We start from the raw sequence: 17,353 nt of genomic DNA on the forward strand, positions 1-17,353 counted from the left end.
ATATTTTAGATGAAAGGTGGGACTTTGCAGTTTCAGAAAATAATTTTGGAGCCTAGGTTTAAAAATGACAGACACTGTAAATACAAATTATAGATATACATTGTAAATAATAACTAACCTATCAAAACACTTGTCCGCGAAGTGCTTCGAGCAAAGGCGCGTATGTGCAAACGACTTAAAGTTTTTCCGTTTCAGGGCCTGTATCCAAAGCTGCCTTCAGTTTTCATCCTTACGGAACCTATGTGTAGCAACGAGAAACGATTATACTTACTTCTGTAACCGAATTATCACAGATACTTTCCAAAATGTAATATCAGTCTGACTTTACAGGCATCACTTTCATCACTTTAATTTACGTGATACTCTATTTCAAGTGTAAAAAACATATAAAAGTCACTTCAGCAGATTTCAATAAACGCATCTGCACTATCTTAGACACACTTACACGTGAATTGTAATGCCATTTCCCCGACAAAACGTTGAGTACAGCCATAAGCGCAACACGAAACAACCATGTTTTGCCAACATTCACTTGACTTCAGCCCAGAGATGTTGGAGCCACGAAAATGACGTCAGGGCCAGTCTATTATATTTATGGTCGAAGGCAGCTACTCACAAGTATCCAGTCTGGGTTGTTATTATCGCGTGGAAGCGAAACTTGATAGATGTTCTAATGCGTTAATGCTGAACCGATTTACGCTGGAAACAAATTGGTTGCAATTTTGGCCACCAGGTGCAAATCTAGCGCTGTGAATTCAAGAAAGACGTACAGAAATGTTTCCTTATGTAATGAATTAGAAACGGGACGTGAGAGGAATAGATCAAACAAGTGAGAGAGGCATAATGTTGATTTTATTATTAACCGCCGCTTACATAATCTGTTCAATATGAACACAAGAGAGGTCGAAGAGCTGCTGGATTCGTGAAACGACTTGGTCAACCGTTGCTCGCAGCAGTTCCGTTGGAAACTGAGCAACGTGTTCCTGTATATTGGCCTTCAGAAGAGGCACAGACCGAACGCGTCCCTGGTGAACGGGTTCTTTTAGATACCCCCAGAGCCAGAAGTCAGATCCATTTAGGTCAGGTGGTCTTGCAGGCCATTCATCTGGAAAATGTCAGAAGATAATACTTTCTGGTAGGTTGCATTAAGCAGTTCTTTCAGTGGGAGAGTGACGTGAGGTGTTACGTCATACTGTTTTCAAACAGTAGTTTCCAAAGCAGTAATCACATGTTGCACAAGGAGGTCTCGAAAACGCGCAGCCGTCATGGCACACTTGACAGGCAATGTGAGTGTAATTTCTTCAAAGAACAACGGATCGAGAGTAAAAATGCTTGGGAATCCACACCACAGTCACATATGAGGAGTGCAATGGCTCTTCGTGCATAACACGCGATTTAAGAGTACCCCGAATTCTGCAATTCTGTGTATTCACTCCATCCTCTAATGTAAAATGTGCCTCGCCACAACCATAGAATAATACCTGGCCACATTTCAATTTTCGATTCGTGCCAGAAACCAAAAGTAAATTCAAGGTATTCGCTGTGAACGACGCAGTTCCAGTTCCGCATAGTCTGGATCCTGTACAGTTATCGGTGTAAAACAGACTGCAAAAACTTTCAGTACTGTTGATTATGGGATGGACAATTCTCGTTGCACTGCACGGGCCCTAGCACTACGTGGGGCATGTGCTGTATGGACAGTTACACCAACAGCGACCTCTTCAATATAACTTCCACCGGGATAGGACGTTTCCTCTTGCAGGTTCCACACCAAGCTCACCAGTGTTTCCGAATTTCATTATCACCTTCTTTAAATCATCTGATGACACTGGGCCTCTCCCCAGACCTATCAGTCAGCGACGCTCTCTCAATTGCAGCACTGAAATTGCTTCCGTTCGCATAAAACAGTTATCTTTTCGATAGACATACTGTTCATTCGTGCTATGGCTTGTCAAAGGACAGTGTGAATTGCATATCGTTATACAAACAGTGTACAGTGCCAGAATTGCACCTGGGACTGAGCGAGGTGGCGCAGTGGTTAGCACACTGGACTCGCATTCGGGAGGACGACGGTTCAATCCCGTCTCCGGCCATCCTGATTTAGGTTTTCCGTGATTTCCCTAAATCGCTTCAGGCAAATGCCGGGATGGTTCCTTTGAAAGGGCACGGCCGATTTCCTTCCCCATCCTTCCCTCACCCGAGCTTGCGCTCCGTCTCTAATGACCTCGTTGTCGACGGGACGTTAAACACTAATATCCTGCTCCTGCTCCTGCACCTGGTGGCCACAATTGGAACTAATTTGCTTTTGAGCTTAAGTCGGTCCCGTGTTAACGCTTTAGGATATCTACCAAGTTCCACTGCCATACGATAATTGCGGCCCACACAGGACGTCCCTGTGTAGCTGCACTTTCATTATACTCACCCAGTATAAAGTGGAGCGTGTCTAATACGGAAACTAACTAACCTATGGACATCACACATATCCATGCCCGAGGCAGGATTCGAACCTGCGACCGTAGCAGCCGCGCGGTTCCAGACTGAAGCGCCTAGAACCGCTCGGCCATACCGGCCGGCAAAGAAATGTACTGCCTGCGTTATTTTCTGCCAGTTTCAGTTTATTTGCAGTACTCTAAGTGACAGTATGATGTCGAATATAAAGTATACGAGGTACGTCCACAAAGTAAGTTCCGTTTGGTTATATAAAACAAACGTGTACAGATACAGAAAAAATATTTATTGTAAAAAAATCTACAACTAACTACTTTTCTATATAGCTTCCGAAATTTTGTAGGCACTTGTCATAGCGTGGCACCAGTTTTTGTATGTCTTCTTCATAGGAGGTTGCCGCCTATGTATTCAACAATGTGATAACATGTTCTTTCAGCTCGTCATCATCATTGAAGTGTTGACCACCATGGACAGATTTTAGGTGTAAGAAGAGATTAAAGTCGCTAGGAGCGCTGTCCGGGCTGTACGGAGGATGATTAAACGCGTCCCAGTGAAATTCCCGTAAGAGTTGTTTGGTCACATTTGCCGTGTGAGGTCGGGCATTATCGTGGAAAAAAACAACACTTTTTGACAATAATCCTCGGCGCTCGTTCTTTATTGCGCGGCGCAATTTCTTAATGGCCTCGCAGTAACCATGTGCATTGATAGTTTGGCCTCCTGGTAAGAAATCAATCAGCAAAATGCCTTTTCTGTCCCAAAAAACGGTGCACATGACTTTTCGAGGTGTCAAGATTTGTTTAGGCTTAACCCTCGTTGGGGATGAAGTGTGGCTCAATTCCATTGATTGCCGTTTTGTTTCAGGGGTGTCGTACGATACCAAAGTTTCATCCCCCGTGACTATCTAAGAAAGATACCATCGCCTTCTTCATTGTTGCGTGTCAAAAACAGAAGTGCACTGCCCATCCGTTGTTTTTTGTATTGTTCAGTAAGAATTTTGGGTACCCAACGTGAGCAAAGTTTTCGAAATTTGTTTTTCAGTAAAAATTTCATGAATTAGTGACCGGGAGATTCGCGGAATTTTCATAGCCAGGGCACTAAGTGTAAACTTACGATTGTGCTTAATCTTCTCTTCAATTGTGTGAACCAGTTCATCAGTAACCACAGGTGGGCGTCCACTTCGTTCTTCATCGTGCACTTGATCACGTCCTTCATTGAAGAGTCTGATCCATGTTGTAACCATTGAATCACTCATAGCATTTTGTCCGTAAACCTCGTAGCTTTGCCGATGACTTTCCTTTGGTTTAACTTTCTTTGCATTTGGAAAACGAATCACAGATCTGATTTCACACGCAGCGGCATTTTCAATTACAGCTGACATTATAAAGAAGCACTACAAAGCACACGTCGGCAGCAGCGATCTCCTTGAGTCAGAGTTAACTGCCGCGCATGCTCGGAACTGCGATCATAGCGCTGCCGGGGATAGAAATAGAAACGGAACTTACTTTGTGGACGACCCTCGTATATTGTTAACACTTAATGAAAAGATTAAAGTGATCGAGGCGAATGGGAAATAATGTTGTGTTTGAAATGCGGTAAATCATAAATTTATGAAACTATAGGAAACAAGGATAAGATACGGGATGAATGGGTTAAAGGGAATGAGCAAATGAAAGGAAAGGCGAGGAAGACGGGAAATGATGAAATAAACGAGATAGTGTGGGAATGGTTCGTAAGTGCGCGGCCAAAAAGCTTTCCTTTGTCTGGACGCATGTTGCAGATTGAGGCCCTGAAAGTCGCTAATGAGCTTGGGAATGCGGAGTTTATTGCATCTACAAGATGGCTGGACAGTTTCAAAGCTAGACACAACATTTTGTGGAATGAAGTAGATGAGGAAGTTAAGGATGTGCAGGAAAATTTAGCAACGGAATGTAAGACAATACTGCGGAGCCTAAATACGAATTATGATCCGGAAGACATGTTCAAAGCCTGTGAAATGTGACTGTTTTATCGCTCACTTCCTTCAAAATCTCTAGCAATTCGAAGTGAAAAGTGCATCGGCAAAGAAATATCCCAGGAAAAACTCACAATACTGCCGTGTGGAAAAGTGTAAAGTGAAATAGAGAAGCTATTGACTATTAGAAAGACAGAAAAAAACAGTTGTTTCAAAAACAAAAGTCGGTAGGCTTCCAGTCACAAGCTGAAATAATAAAAAGGCGTGGTTGGTGAGTGGTATTACGGAACAGTGACTGGGCTATTTCAATGCCAAAATGAAAAAAAGGAATTCCAGAAGTTCTCTTTTCCTAGACAATGCAATCGCCCACCCGAAAGTATCAAATATGTAATTGGATTAGTTCCCGCCGGTTGCAACCAGCCTCACATGGAGCGCGGGATTATTTACACATTCAAGTCCCATTACAGGAGATTTTTCATACAGTCTCTTATTCTTAGTGTTGAAGAAGTCTAAAGTGCAATTGCTCATGCAAACCCAGTTTTTACGGTATCTTGAATGCAGTAAAGAAGACTGGACTAGCAGTAAGGGGAATAAAGCCCGAAACGGTCACTAAGTGCTCCAAAAAAGCGAGGTTTGCAAGTGATGAACAAGGCGCTTCTGTACTCATCAAAACTGAAGAAAATGCAGCAGCAATTGCTGAATTATTTCAAAACAAAACATTTTAAGTGGTCGAAATGACTGTAGTCAAAGTGATGTCTTTCTATCAACTCACTCTACTTTTACTTTAGCAACAGATCTAACAGAAATCCGCAACGCAGAAGATGATGAGAACTCCGGACACTGCAAGAGGGCTGTACGAGCAATGATCACACGCACGGCACAGCGGACACACCAGGAACCGCGGTGTTGGCCGTCGAATGGCGCTAGCTGCGCAGCATTTGTGCACCGCCGCCGTCAGTGTCAGCCAGTTTGCCGTGGCATACGGAGCTCCATCGCAGTCTTTAACACTGGTAGCATGCCGCGACAGCGTGGACGTGAACCGTATGTGCAGTTGACGGACTTTGAGCGAGGGCGTATAGTGGGCATGCGGGAGGCCGGGTGGACGTATCGCCGAATTGCTCAACACGTGGGGCGTGACGTCTCCACAGTACATCGATGTTGTCGCCAGTGGTCGGCGGAAGGTGCACGTGCCCGTCGACCTGGGACCGGACCGCAGCGACGCACGGATGCACGCCAAGACCGTAGGATCCTACGCAGTGCCGTAGGGGACCGCACCGCCACTTCCCAGAAAATTAGGGACACTGTTGCTCCTGGGGTATCGGCGAGGACCATTCGCAACCGTCTCCATGAAGCTGGGCTACGGGCCCGCACACCGTTAGGCCGTCTTCCGCTCACGCCCCAACATCGTGCAGCCCGCCTCCAGTGGTGTCGCGACAGGCGTGAATGGAGGGACGAATGGAGACGTGTCGTCTTCAGCGATGAGAGTCGCTTCTGCCTTGGTGCCAATGATGGTCGTATGCGTGTTTGGCGCCGTGCAGGTGAGCGCCACAATCAGGACTGCATACGACCGAGGCACACAGGGCCAACACCCGGCATCATGGTGTGGGGAGCGATCTCCTACACTGGCCGTACACCACTGGTGATCGTCGAGGGGACACTGAATAGTGCACGGTACATCCAAACCGTCATCGAACCCATCGTTCTACCATTCCTAGACCGGCAAGGGAACTTGCTGTTCCAACAGGACAATGCACGTCCGCATGTATCCCGTGCCACCCAACGTGCTCTAGAAGGTGCAAGTCAACTGCCCTGGCCAGCAAGATCTCCGGATCTGCCCCCATTGAGCATGTTTGGGACTGGATGAAGCGTCGTCTCACGCGGTCTGCACGTCCAGCACGAACGCTGGTCCAGCTGAGGCGCCAGGTGGAAATGGCATGGCAAGCCGTTCCACAGGACTACATCCAGCATCTCTACGATCGTCTCCATGGGAGAATAGCAGCCTGCATTGCTGCGAAAGGTGGATATACACTGTACTAGTGCCGACATTGTGCATGCTCTGTTGCCTGTGTCTATGTGCCTGTGGTTCTGTCAGTGTGATCATGTAATGTATCTGACCCCAGGAATGTGTCAATAAAGTTTCCCCTTCCTGGGACAATGAATTCACGGTGTTCTTATTTCAATTTCCAGGAGTGTATTACATGCGTAAACGATGTTATGCAATTTGTAGGGCCCACACACTCTCCAAAGCTGTTGGAACTACGGTACAGTGCAAAACTGCGTAGAAACAATACATCTGAACAGGAAATTCAGATTTCCCTCTTTGATATGTGGCGAAAAAATAAAATGAAAAGCAAATAAACACTGGCACCATATGTATACACCACAACAGACGAATTTACCGTTACAGTAAAAATATAGACATACCGTATTATGTATCAATTATTGTAATTAGTATAATACTCTAGTATTGTATTGTGCAATATACAGGAAGTGAACATCTAGCGTACAGAAGTAAAGATACGTAAATACATGCATAATTAAAAAGTTATACTTTTTTGCATGATGCTAGACAATTTTTATATAGCCTAATGTGTTTTGTTTAGAATAGAAATTTGTTCAATTTGGAAAATTGTTTTAGTATCAAGTGATTCCGTTTTCAACGAGTTTTACTTACGCATACGTTGCCCTGTGATCGTGTCTTGATTGCATGTCGACGATGTGTTACTGTGTCTGACACCTCTCCGAAGTCTTAAGAGTCTGGCTCTTCACCTTTGGATCCAAGTTGTTTTTTTTTTTCCTCCGTGTCTGTGCGGATTATGTGAGATAATCTTGTTCTCCTCCTAGAAGATCAAAATGTTTGAGGTTAGAATGCGTTCTAGGACCCCACAACAGAAGAACGCCAGCGATATTAATCTGTAATCTGTGTGCACCTGACCTTTTACCCACTTTGTGAGCAGGGGTGACATGCAAATTTTTTTTCCAATTTATTCGCTGTGCAAGAGATTGTCGATAAATATGAGCTAGGAAAGGCACTGATTCCGCAACGTAGTCAATGTAAAGCCAAACTGCAATTCCGTCAGGGTCTGGTGCCTTCTTCACTCTGAATATTTTTGAATGTTCAGGGGCCTGATATCCACAGTTCTCGTTTTTTAGTCTCTGCAGCGGCAGACTTGGTATACTGTTATCTTCATTCCTAAATATACCCGTCACAGTTTTCGTACGGCTCTCTATGGCCAGGAGCGAGATAATGCATGAAACTCTTGATCAGAGTTACGTCGTGCCTGGCTTTCAGAAAGAGCTTACAAAGTGCGAGTTAAAGCCTGATGTTCTAGAGCCGCTTCCAGTTTCGCCTCCCGATCTTCACTGAATTCTTGAGACCGCGTAGTCCTCTGTCTTTTAGCCTTTCTAGTGTATTGAGCAGCACACAGCCATTTCCTAGCGATTTTTACTCGTAACTAAATCAAAATATAATAAGTAGGCACACAAATCACATAGCAGACTCAATAAATTCGTCTTTCCTAGCCAAGAAGTCAAATATAAGAAAACCTATGGCAAGAAGCAAAGCGATTTAGTTAAGTGTTTAAAACAAAAAACGATATCAGTAAATCTGTATAGGCTATCGTAACCAAGTAAAGTCAGTATTAGTTTCTATTCGTAAAGGTAAGACTGCAGCTCTTAATTCTGTCGCTGACGTGAACTTCAGAAAATACTTACGTCGCTTAAGTAAAAAGAAAAACAAATGTGCCATCTATTGGTTCTTTCTTGTACTAAGAAACCAACAGTGACATATATTGTTTCTTCCGTTTACTACACCGAACTGCTAAGCTGAACTGACTACTAAAACTTGAAATTAAGAGATATTTTTTTCTGTGAGCCGATTTCGATGAAGGAAAGCCTATACGTCGCCCGAAACTACGCTAAAGTTATCCATGAAAACCCCATGAAAATTTGCCAAGTAGTTCTAGAGATTAGCATGTTCAGACAGACAAAGATTTTAAAAATCGTCGTATTGTATTTTGTTGCGCTCCCTGCATAATCCACAATTTGTTTTTAGCAAACATTTTCAGTGCACAGACACGAAAGTTGTACAGTTTTGTTATTGGTATATAGATGCTAATGGAACTCAGTACGTCCTATTGGGCGGCGAATGCTGAACTGAAACGAAACTTACACCGTGTGTGCTCCATAGAAGCACAGTACATCCACTAATCTTCTTAATGTAAGTAAACAGTTCGTCAAATGAGGTCATTAGCATTATTACATTCTTAGCTTACGAAGTTACTGTCTACAGGAAAATACACGATTATTCATGAAACGACTGTTGGAATAACTATGGATTTCCCATAGTCTCCGGCAGTGGCCAAATTCTTTATGGAGCAGGCTGAGCAACATGCATTAAATTTGGCTCCATTTCGTCCGTCTTCATTTTATCGTTATTTTGACGATACGTTTGTGGTGTAGCCACATGGCTGCTCTTGAGCAGTTTCTTGAAAACATGAATAGCACGCATCCAAGCATCTAGTTCACTGTCGAAGCCGACAGAGAAGGAATGTGGCCATTTTAATCTTTTGTGCAACGAAATCTGATGGGTCTCTCGGCCACTCTGTGTACAGCAGACTGATGCAAATGGTTCATATCCCAGCGCACAGAGTTTCCACCATCCAGTCCAGAAGAGATCGGCTTTAAATACATTGATGTACAGAGCTACAACTGGTTCTGACGAGGACCATTTTGATTCCTAAATTAACCATCCAAAGTATGTTTTCCGAAAGAACGGTTACGGTTATAAGAATCAACGGTAACAAATGTAACCCGACCAGCGGATATAATCTTAGCAGTGCATGCAAGCAAGCAGTAGACGCTGAACAAAAATAGAGAAATTGTGTACGCTCCTACAGGAGATGTGGCGCCACGAGTGCTTACGTAATTGCTAACCAATCTCAAGCCCTCTACGAGATATATACAGCACAGTAGCAGTACCCATGACAGTCAGTTGCTCTTGATGAAGAAAATGATGGTAATGGTCGAAAGCTTGTGGTTTTATCCAAAGCTGAAGGGAAGGACTTCGTTCTGAAACGCAGGAAGACATCGACAAAATTTACACTTTCTGTAATGAATGGCAGCTTTCTTTAAACGTGCATAATTGGAAAACAACACTGACAAGAAAGAGAAATACCTCTATAGCATCCAACTGCGTGATGATTGGTAAATATGTAAGCCTATGACATTCTTTATTTACAAATACAGATACTTTCCATTTCTGAAGAGAAATTTGTTAACATCGTGGATAGATTTAAGTGTCAGGAAGTCATTTTTGAAAATATTTGTATGGAGTGTAGCCATGTATGGAAGTGAAACATGGACGATAAATAGTTTGGACAAGAACAGAATAGAAGCTTTCGAAATGTGGTGCTACAGAAGAATGCTGAAGATTAGATGGGTAGATCCCATAACTAATGAGGAGGTATTGAATAGAATTGGGGAGAAGAGGAGTTTGTGGCACAACTTGACATGAAGAAGGGACCGGTTGGTAGGACGTGCTCTGAGGCATCAAAGGATCACCAGTTTAGTATTGGAGGGCAGCGTGGAGCGTAAAAATCGTAGAGGGAGACCAAGAGATGAATACACTAAGCAGATTCAGAAGGATGTAGGTTGCAGTAAGTACTGGGAGATGAAGTAGCTTGCACAGTATAGAGTAGCATGGAGAGCTGCATCAGACCAGTCTCAAGACGGAAGACCACAACAACAACAATATGAGACCATAAGAAAGGCTGAACGGTATAGAAAGCTCCTTTCAGTTGTTGTGTTGGAGGAAAGTCCTTAGAATTCCACGGACTGCAAAAAGAACGAATAGGTCAGTATTACAGCAAAAAAAAACCATATCGCTCCTTGGAAAGTGTGGTACTGAAATGGAAACTGATCAACTGTAGATAGGGCACATCATGAGAAGAAAAGATTCGCTGGAAAAGACTTTAATGTTGGAGAAGATCGAAGACACAAGGAGAAGCGGGCGACAAATGATGAGACGGATCGATGGCATCACAGACGCAATGCATTCCAATCTGCAAACTATTTGGGAGATTGTACAGGGCGAAAGAAATTGGCGTGGAATCACGGAGAGTCGTAATCGACTAATCAATTAGAGAGAGAGATTGGGGAGGGGAGGGGGGAGAGAGAGAGACTAAAAAACGAAATTGAATGGGACAAACACTAAAATCTGTAGTACGTCACTCTAAAATTTTGAAGGCTTCGATTTGTTGGAAGGGTTCTGTCAAAACGCAATGCATCTGCAAATGAAATCACATATAAAACGGTAGTGCGATTGATTCTATGGCACTGCTCCAGCTCGTGGATTGATTCTCTAGTAGGCACAACAATAGACATCGAATGAACGCAGAGATTCATTGCTAAGATCGTAACAGGTCAGCATTGCCCCTAGGAAAGTATCTGCAGGCAACTTAAATGACAATCTTCGTAAGACCGGCGATGTTGTTCATGGGAAAGCCGGTTCAGTATATTTACAGGATCGGTATTTGAGGACAACTGTGTCACAGTTCTGCTGCTACTATCACGTATCTCTCGTATGGATGATGACAATAAAGTAAGAGAGATTAGGATGCGTTCCTGTTGACACTGTTGTGTTCTTCAGTCCAAAGACTGATTTGGTGTAAATGTCCAAAGTAGTCTACCCTGTGCAAGCCTCTCCATCTCTGCTAAGTACTGAAATCTGTTTCCATTGGAAGTTGCCACCTGCAGTCAAGCCTTCGTCTCCCTCTTCAAGTTTTACCGCACACAGTTGCCTCCAACACTAAAGTGACAATTTATTGGTGCGTGAGGATGTGTCCTGTCAACCGATCCTTTCGTTTAGTCAAGTCGCCTCACAAATTTCTAACCTCCCTAATTTGAGTCAATACCTCGTTATTAGTCATCGGATCTACCCATCTAACTTTCAGCCTTCTTCTGTAGCAAAAGATTTCAAAATCTTCTCTTCTCTTCTTGCCTGTACTGCAGATCGTCCACGTTTCACTTTCGTATATGTCTCCATTACAGACAAATGATTTCCTTTTTTTCTTTTTCTTGCGCCTTTGTTCCGCATCTGCGCAAGGTCGGCATGCTTATTATCGTATGTCGCACGTTTAGTTTAAAAGCTGGCCACACGCCCTTTCAGTCCCCAAACCGTTACCTCCACACTGTCCCCCCCCCCCCCCCCCTCCCCCAGGCACAGAATATAATTATGTACCTCAACTGTCTGCCTGCAGTGCAATTGATGAGGAAGTGACGAAATTTTTCTGAGTGTTTGCTTATCTTGTACATGAGGTCGTACTAGGGTACAGCCCGGTATTCAACTAGTGGGATGTGGGAACTGCCTAACATCATATCCAGGGCTGGCCGGCACACCGACCCTCGTCGTTAACCCATCGGTTGCATTCGATCAGGGGCTGGCGCACCTCCCCGCCCGGAAGCGGCGTTTTGACACACTCGGCTACCCCGACAAGCATGACACTTCAATTTATATTTGGTGTTAATAAATTTCTGCTTCCTTCGGAAATGCTTTTCTTTAACGCCTGTTTACAGTTCATATCCTCTCTACTTCGTTGATCGTTATTTTTCTGCTCAGTCGCGCGGGGTAACCAAGTGGTCTTGGGAGGCTTGTCACGGTCCGTGCGGCTCTCCCCGTCGGAGATTCGAGTCCTCCCTCGGGCATGGGTGTGTGTGTTGTCTCTAGCGTAAGTTAGTTTAAGTTAGATTAAGTACTGCGAAAGCTTAAGGACCGATGACCTCAGCAGTTTGGTGCCATACGACCTTACCACAATTTTTTTCCAAAATTTTGCTGCTCAAGCACCAAAACTCACCAACTAGTATCCCAGTCTCATTTCGTTGATTTATTTTCGATTGCACAGTCTTATTTAATTCGACTATACTTCATTACTCTTGATTTACTGTTTCGCGCTCATCCTATAACCTTCTTTCAAGATGCCATCCATTCCAATCAAGCGATGATCAAAGTTATTTTGTCTCCTTTCACAATATTACAATTTCATCTGCAAATATTATAGGGTGCATACAGAGGTGAATTGATAATCATTTTTCCCTCACTCAATACGTGAATGAAATAGTACATAAAATTGTAACAAAATAGGCTTTTCCTAGTCTTGTACAACGGGTTGAGAAATCTATGTGTAAATGTGGATATATTTTCGGTTGTATATGGGGCGATAAGAAAGCTTCCATTCGAGGGCTGTACAGTCCGGAATCGGTAGGCCAATCAGGCGAAATTGCCGCGAGCACTGAGGCAAGCATCCAACCGGCGGACCAGGATGAAGATACTCATTTGGTAAAACACCTTACCCTGCTGTCTGAAAAAGTCGTAGCTGCCTGCTGTGCATTAACGTCCGACAGAAATCGTCGATCATTGAAGACCGTTTACAAGGTACCGAAGGCGTGATAATAACGTGGGAAGATATCTAGATTATAGGCTGGTGCTTCAGCGCCTTCCCCTTGAATTGGCTTAACTTCTGCATTACAAAATTTGCGATGTGGTGAGGTGCGTTATTGAACTGGATTGTACTATTGAATGCGTGAATTTCTAAGGGACCTAATTGCTGAGGTCATCGGTCCCTAGACTTACACACTACTTAAACTAATTTATGCTAAGAACAACACACCCACCCATGCCCGAGGGAGGACTCTAACCTCCGACGGGAGGGGCCGTACAATTCGTGACATGGCAAGTCTAACCGTGCACCCACTCCGCGCGGCTGACGTGCGTTATCATGAAGCATCAGCACCAATTGGAGCACAGTACCATAACGATGGTTTTCCGACGGGCACGTTTCCCCATACACATTCTTCATTCTCTGATAGATGCCTACGGGTGTCTGTCCTCCGGTTGCTAAGAAAAGAACAAAAGCACTTTGGTCCTATTTGGCCATATTTAGTAATAACCTCGTCGTAGTTCCCGTTTCCGCATTTCATGCACGCACGTCGGAAAGCCATGAATGCCTCACTGATCCCTGATCTACATGGCGACGCTTATATAGGCGGATTGGGGTCGCGCTGACACTGCAGCAACGCCCACAAAAAGAAACGGTTTGATCACTGCTTATCCATTTTGAGTGCCTATAGGCATACAAACACATTTTTTGGTTGGTCGATTTGGGGGGAGGGGAACAAACAGCGAAGTCGTCGGTCCCATCGGATGACGAAAGGATGGGGAAGGAAATCGGCCGTGCCCTTTCGAAGGAACCATCTCGGCATTTACCTGAAACGATTTAGGGAAATCACGGAAAACCTATATCAGGATGGCCGGGAGAGAGTTTGAACCGTCGTCCTTCCGAATGCGTGTCCAGTGTGCTAACCACTTCACTATCTCGCGCATCTCGCTCGGTACTTGGTGATGGCCTTCTACAGCGTACGTATCAGCTGTATGTCGCCAGAGGACAAGGAAGAAAAAATTAAAGAGATACATACTCCTACAAAGTCTTACCCCCGGTCGTTCTTCCCGCGAAGAATTCGCAGCTGGAACAGGAAAATGATGAATTACTGTAGTAGAAAAATAGCACGCGCCACATACCCAAGGTGATTCACGGAGTATAGCTGCAGTGAAGGTGAGTAGATATTTGGCCAAAATACAGTGGAACCATGATTTTCTACAGTATTAATTTCTTTTACAAGACATTTGCATCTCCCTTAGTAAAAAAAAAATTCTAAAAATCGATGTGTTACACAATTTTGGTATCAGTTTCCACATGGAGCTCAATCTTACAAAACAGTTATTCAGATTTCTCAGCAGTATATACAAGATTGAAGAATTGTTTCAGAGTCTGCCTTGTGACAACAAGTAGACACTAAAAGCGGTGTGAAACTTTCTGGCTAACCAAAACTGTGCGGCTAACCGGTACTCAGACCTGCGACATTTCGCGCGCAAGTGATTTACCGACTGGGCTATCCACTCACGACTTACGATCCGCCCTCGCAGCTTTATTTCCTCCAATACCTCTTCCGCTGCCTTCAGAGAGGTTCTACATACACTACTGGCTATTAAAATTGCTACACTAAGAAGAAATGCGGATGATAAACGGGTATTCCTTGGACACATATATTATACTGGAACTGACATGTGATTACATTTTCACGCAATTTGGGTGCATAGATCCTGAGAAATCACTACGCAGAACAACCACCTCTGGCCGTAATAACGGCCTTTATACGCCTGGACATTGAGTCAAACAGCGCTTGGATGGTGTGTACAGGTACAACTGCCCATGCAGCTTCAACACGATACCACAGTTCTTGAAGAGTAGTGACTGACGTATTGTGACGAGCCAGTTGCTCGGCCACCATTGACCAGACGTTTTGAATTGGTGAGAGATCGGGAGGATGTGCTGGTCAGAGCAGCAGTCGAACACTTTCTGTATCCAGAAAGACCCCTACAGGACCTGCAACATGCGGTCGTGCATTATCCAGCTGAAATGTAGGGTTTCGCAGGGATCTAATGAAGGGTAGAGCCACGGGTCGTAACACATCTGAAATGTAACATCCATTGTTCCAAGTGCTATCAATGCGAACAAGAGGTGACCGAGACGTGGAACCAGTGGCACCCCATACCATCACGCCGGGTGATACGCCAGTATGGCGATGACGAATACACACTTCCAATGTGCGTTCACCGCGATGTAGCAAAACACGGATGCGACCATCATGATGCTGTAAACAGAACCTGGATTCATCCGAAAAAATGCCGTTTTGCCATTCGTGCACCGAGGTTCGTCGTTGAGTACACCATCGCAGGCGCTCCTGTCTGTGATACAGGGTCAAGGGTAATCGCAGCCATGGTCTCCGAGCTGACAGTCCATGCTGCTGCAAGCGCCGTCGAACTGTTCGTGCAGATGGTTGTTGTGTTGCAAACGTCCCCATGTGTTGACTCAGGGATCGAGACGTGGCTGCACGATCCGTTACAGCCATGCGGATAAGATGCCTGTCATCTCGACTGCTAGTGATACGAGGCCGTTGGGATCCAGCACGGCGTTCCGTATTACCCTCCTGAACCCACCGATTCCATTTTCTGCTAATAGTCATCGGATTTCGACCAACACGAGCAGCAATGTCGCGATACGATAAACCGCAATCGCGATAGGCTACAATCCGAACTTTATCAAAGTCGGAAACGTGATGATACGCATTTTCCTCCTTACACGAGGCATCACAACAACGTTTCACCAGGCAACGCCGGTCAACTGTTATTTGTGTACGAGAAATCGGTTGGAAACTTTCCTCGTGTCAGCACGTTGTAGGTGTCGCCACCGGCGCCAACCTTGTGTGAATGCTCTGAAAAGCTGATCATTTGCATATCACAGCATCTTCTTCCTGTCGGTTAAATTTCGCGTCTGTAACACGTCATCTTCGTGGTGTAGCAATTTTAATGGCCAGTAGTGTACTTTGCGCGAATGCGTACTCGAATAGCTCAGTTGACAGAGCACTTTCCGCTGAAACGCAAGTGTCCCAGGTTCGAGTCCCGGTGCGGCAGACAGTTTTAATCGCCCAGGAAGTTATAAATCTCCGCTGCAGAGTGAAAATTCTATGTGGTGAGTGAGAGCGGTGTCGGTGTGGCAGGATAATGCAGCCGGTGCTGCTGGGGTACCTGCTGGACTACTTCACGCCGCCGCGCACCATGAGCAAGCACGTGGCGGCGCTGTACGCGGGCGGCGTCGTCGCGGCCACCGGCCTCAGCGCGCTGCTCTTCAACCACTACATGCTGGACGCGCTGCGCACCGGCATGCGCGTGCGCACCGCCTGCTGCTCGCTCATCTACAGGAAGGTGAGCCCGCTGCGCCGCGCTCTTCTCTGATTCTGTGCCTCTCTTCCATCACCTAGCGGTTGGCCGCGCACGCGAGTTGCTAGCGATCACAGCAACACGGCGCTGAATCCGACCTTGCCCTTATGTCTTACACCGAGGGAGGGGCGGGGGGTGGGGGGGTAGACGAAATTATATGGCATGCTGATTCTATTTATAGACGCGGCCATCGGAGCACAAAAAGGCTCCTGTTTAATGAAAGAGTCTGACTGAAAAGTGAAGTACCAGTTGGCTCAATCTACCTTCTTCACCATCTTTAATTTGTTTTTTTGCAGAAATATTGCATGCGGACACATTTAACATGCGCCTCACCTGTCACCCCCACAAGCTGCCCTAATTGTAACTCGCTCACACCCACTAGTCCATCGCTGTAAGTCTCACATGTCCATCCACTCCCAACTGCCCATTGTCTCAAGCTCACTCCGCCCTACTGGTTTTCATTACCTCTGTGTTACTCTCCAGCTTATCACGGTCTCCTGTCTCATAGCCACAGTGACCGTAGTTCTGTCCTGCTACTAGTGTCTGTTCTCACTGTCACTGTCTCCTCCTGCTCTCTCGTACTCTTATTATAGTGAAGAGCCAAGGGAACTGCTACACTTGCCTAATATCGTGTAGGCCCACGGCGAGCACGCATAAGTGCCGCAACACGACTAATGTCTGAAGTAGTGCTGAAGGGAATCGATACCATGAATCCTACCGAGCGAGGTGGCGCAGTGGTTAGCACACTGGACTCGCATTCGGGAGGACGGCGGTTCAATCCCGTCTCCGGCCATCCTGATTTAGGTTTTCCGTGATTTCCCTAAATCGCTTCAGGCAAATGCCGGGATGGTTCCTTTGAAAGGGCACGGCCGATTTCCTACCCCATCCTTCCCTCACCCGAGCTTGCGCTCCGTCTCTAATGACCTCGTTGTCGATGGGACGTTAAACACTAATCTCCTCCTCCTCCTCCTCCTCCATGAATCCTGCAGCGCTGTCCATAAATCTGTAAGAGTACGCGGGGGTGGAGATCTCTTCTGAACAGTACGTTGCAAGGCACCCAGATATCCTCATTGTTCATGCCTGGAGAGTTTGGTGGCCAGCGGAAACGCTTAAGCGCCGAA

General features: G+C 45.4%; 1 protein-coding gene across 1 annotated transcript in view; it reads left to right on the top strand.

Moving 5' to 3' along the window:
• The window catches only part of LOC126162590 (ATP-binding cassette sub-family C member 4-like), a 262,712-nt gene that overhangs the window by 63,335 nt on the left and 182,024 nt on the right, over positions 1–17,353 (top strand). Inside the window, exon 4 of the mRNA XM_049919191.1 lies at positions 16,013–16,217. Coding sequence (XP_049775148.1) covers positions 16,013–16,217 — 205 coding nt within the window. The remainder of the gene's footprint in view (positions 1–16,012; positions 16,218–17,353) is intronic.

This window comes from Schistocerca cancellata, chromosome 2 (genome assembly GCF_023864275.1).
Source record: "Schistocerca cancellata isolate TAMUIC-IGC-003103 chromosome 2, iqSchCanc2.1, whole genome shotgun sequence".
Lineage (NCBI taxonomy): Eukaryota > Metazoa > Arthropoda > Insecta > Orthoptera > Acrididae > Schistocerca > Schistocerca cancellata.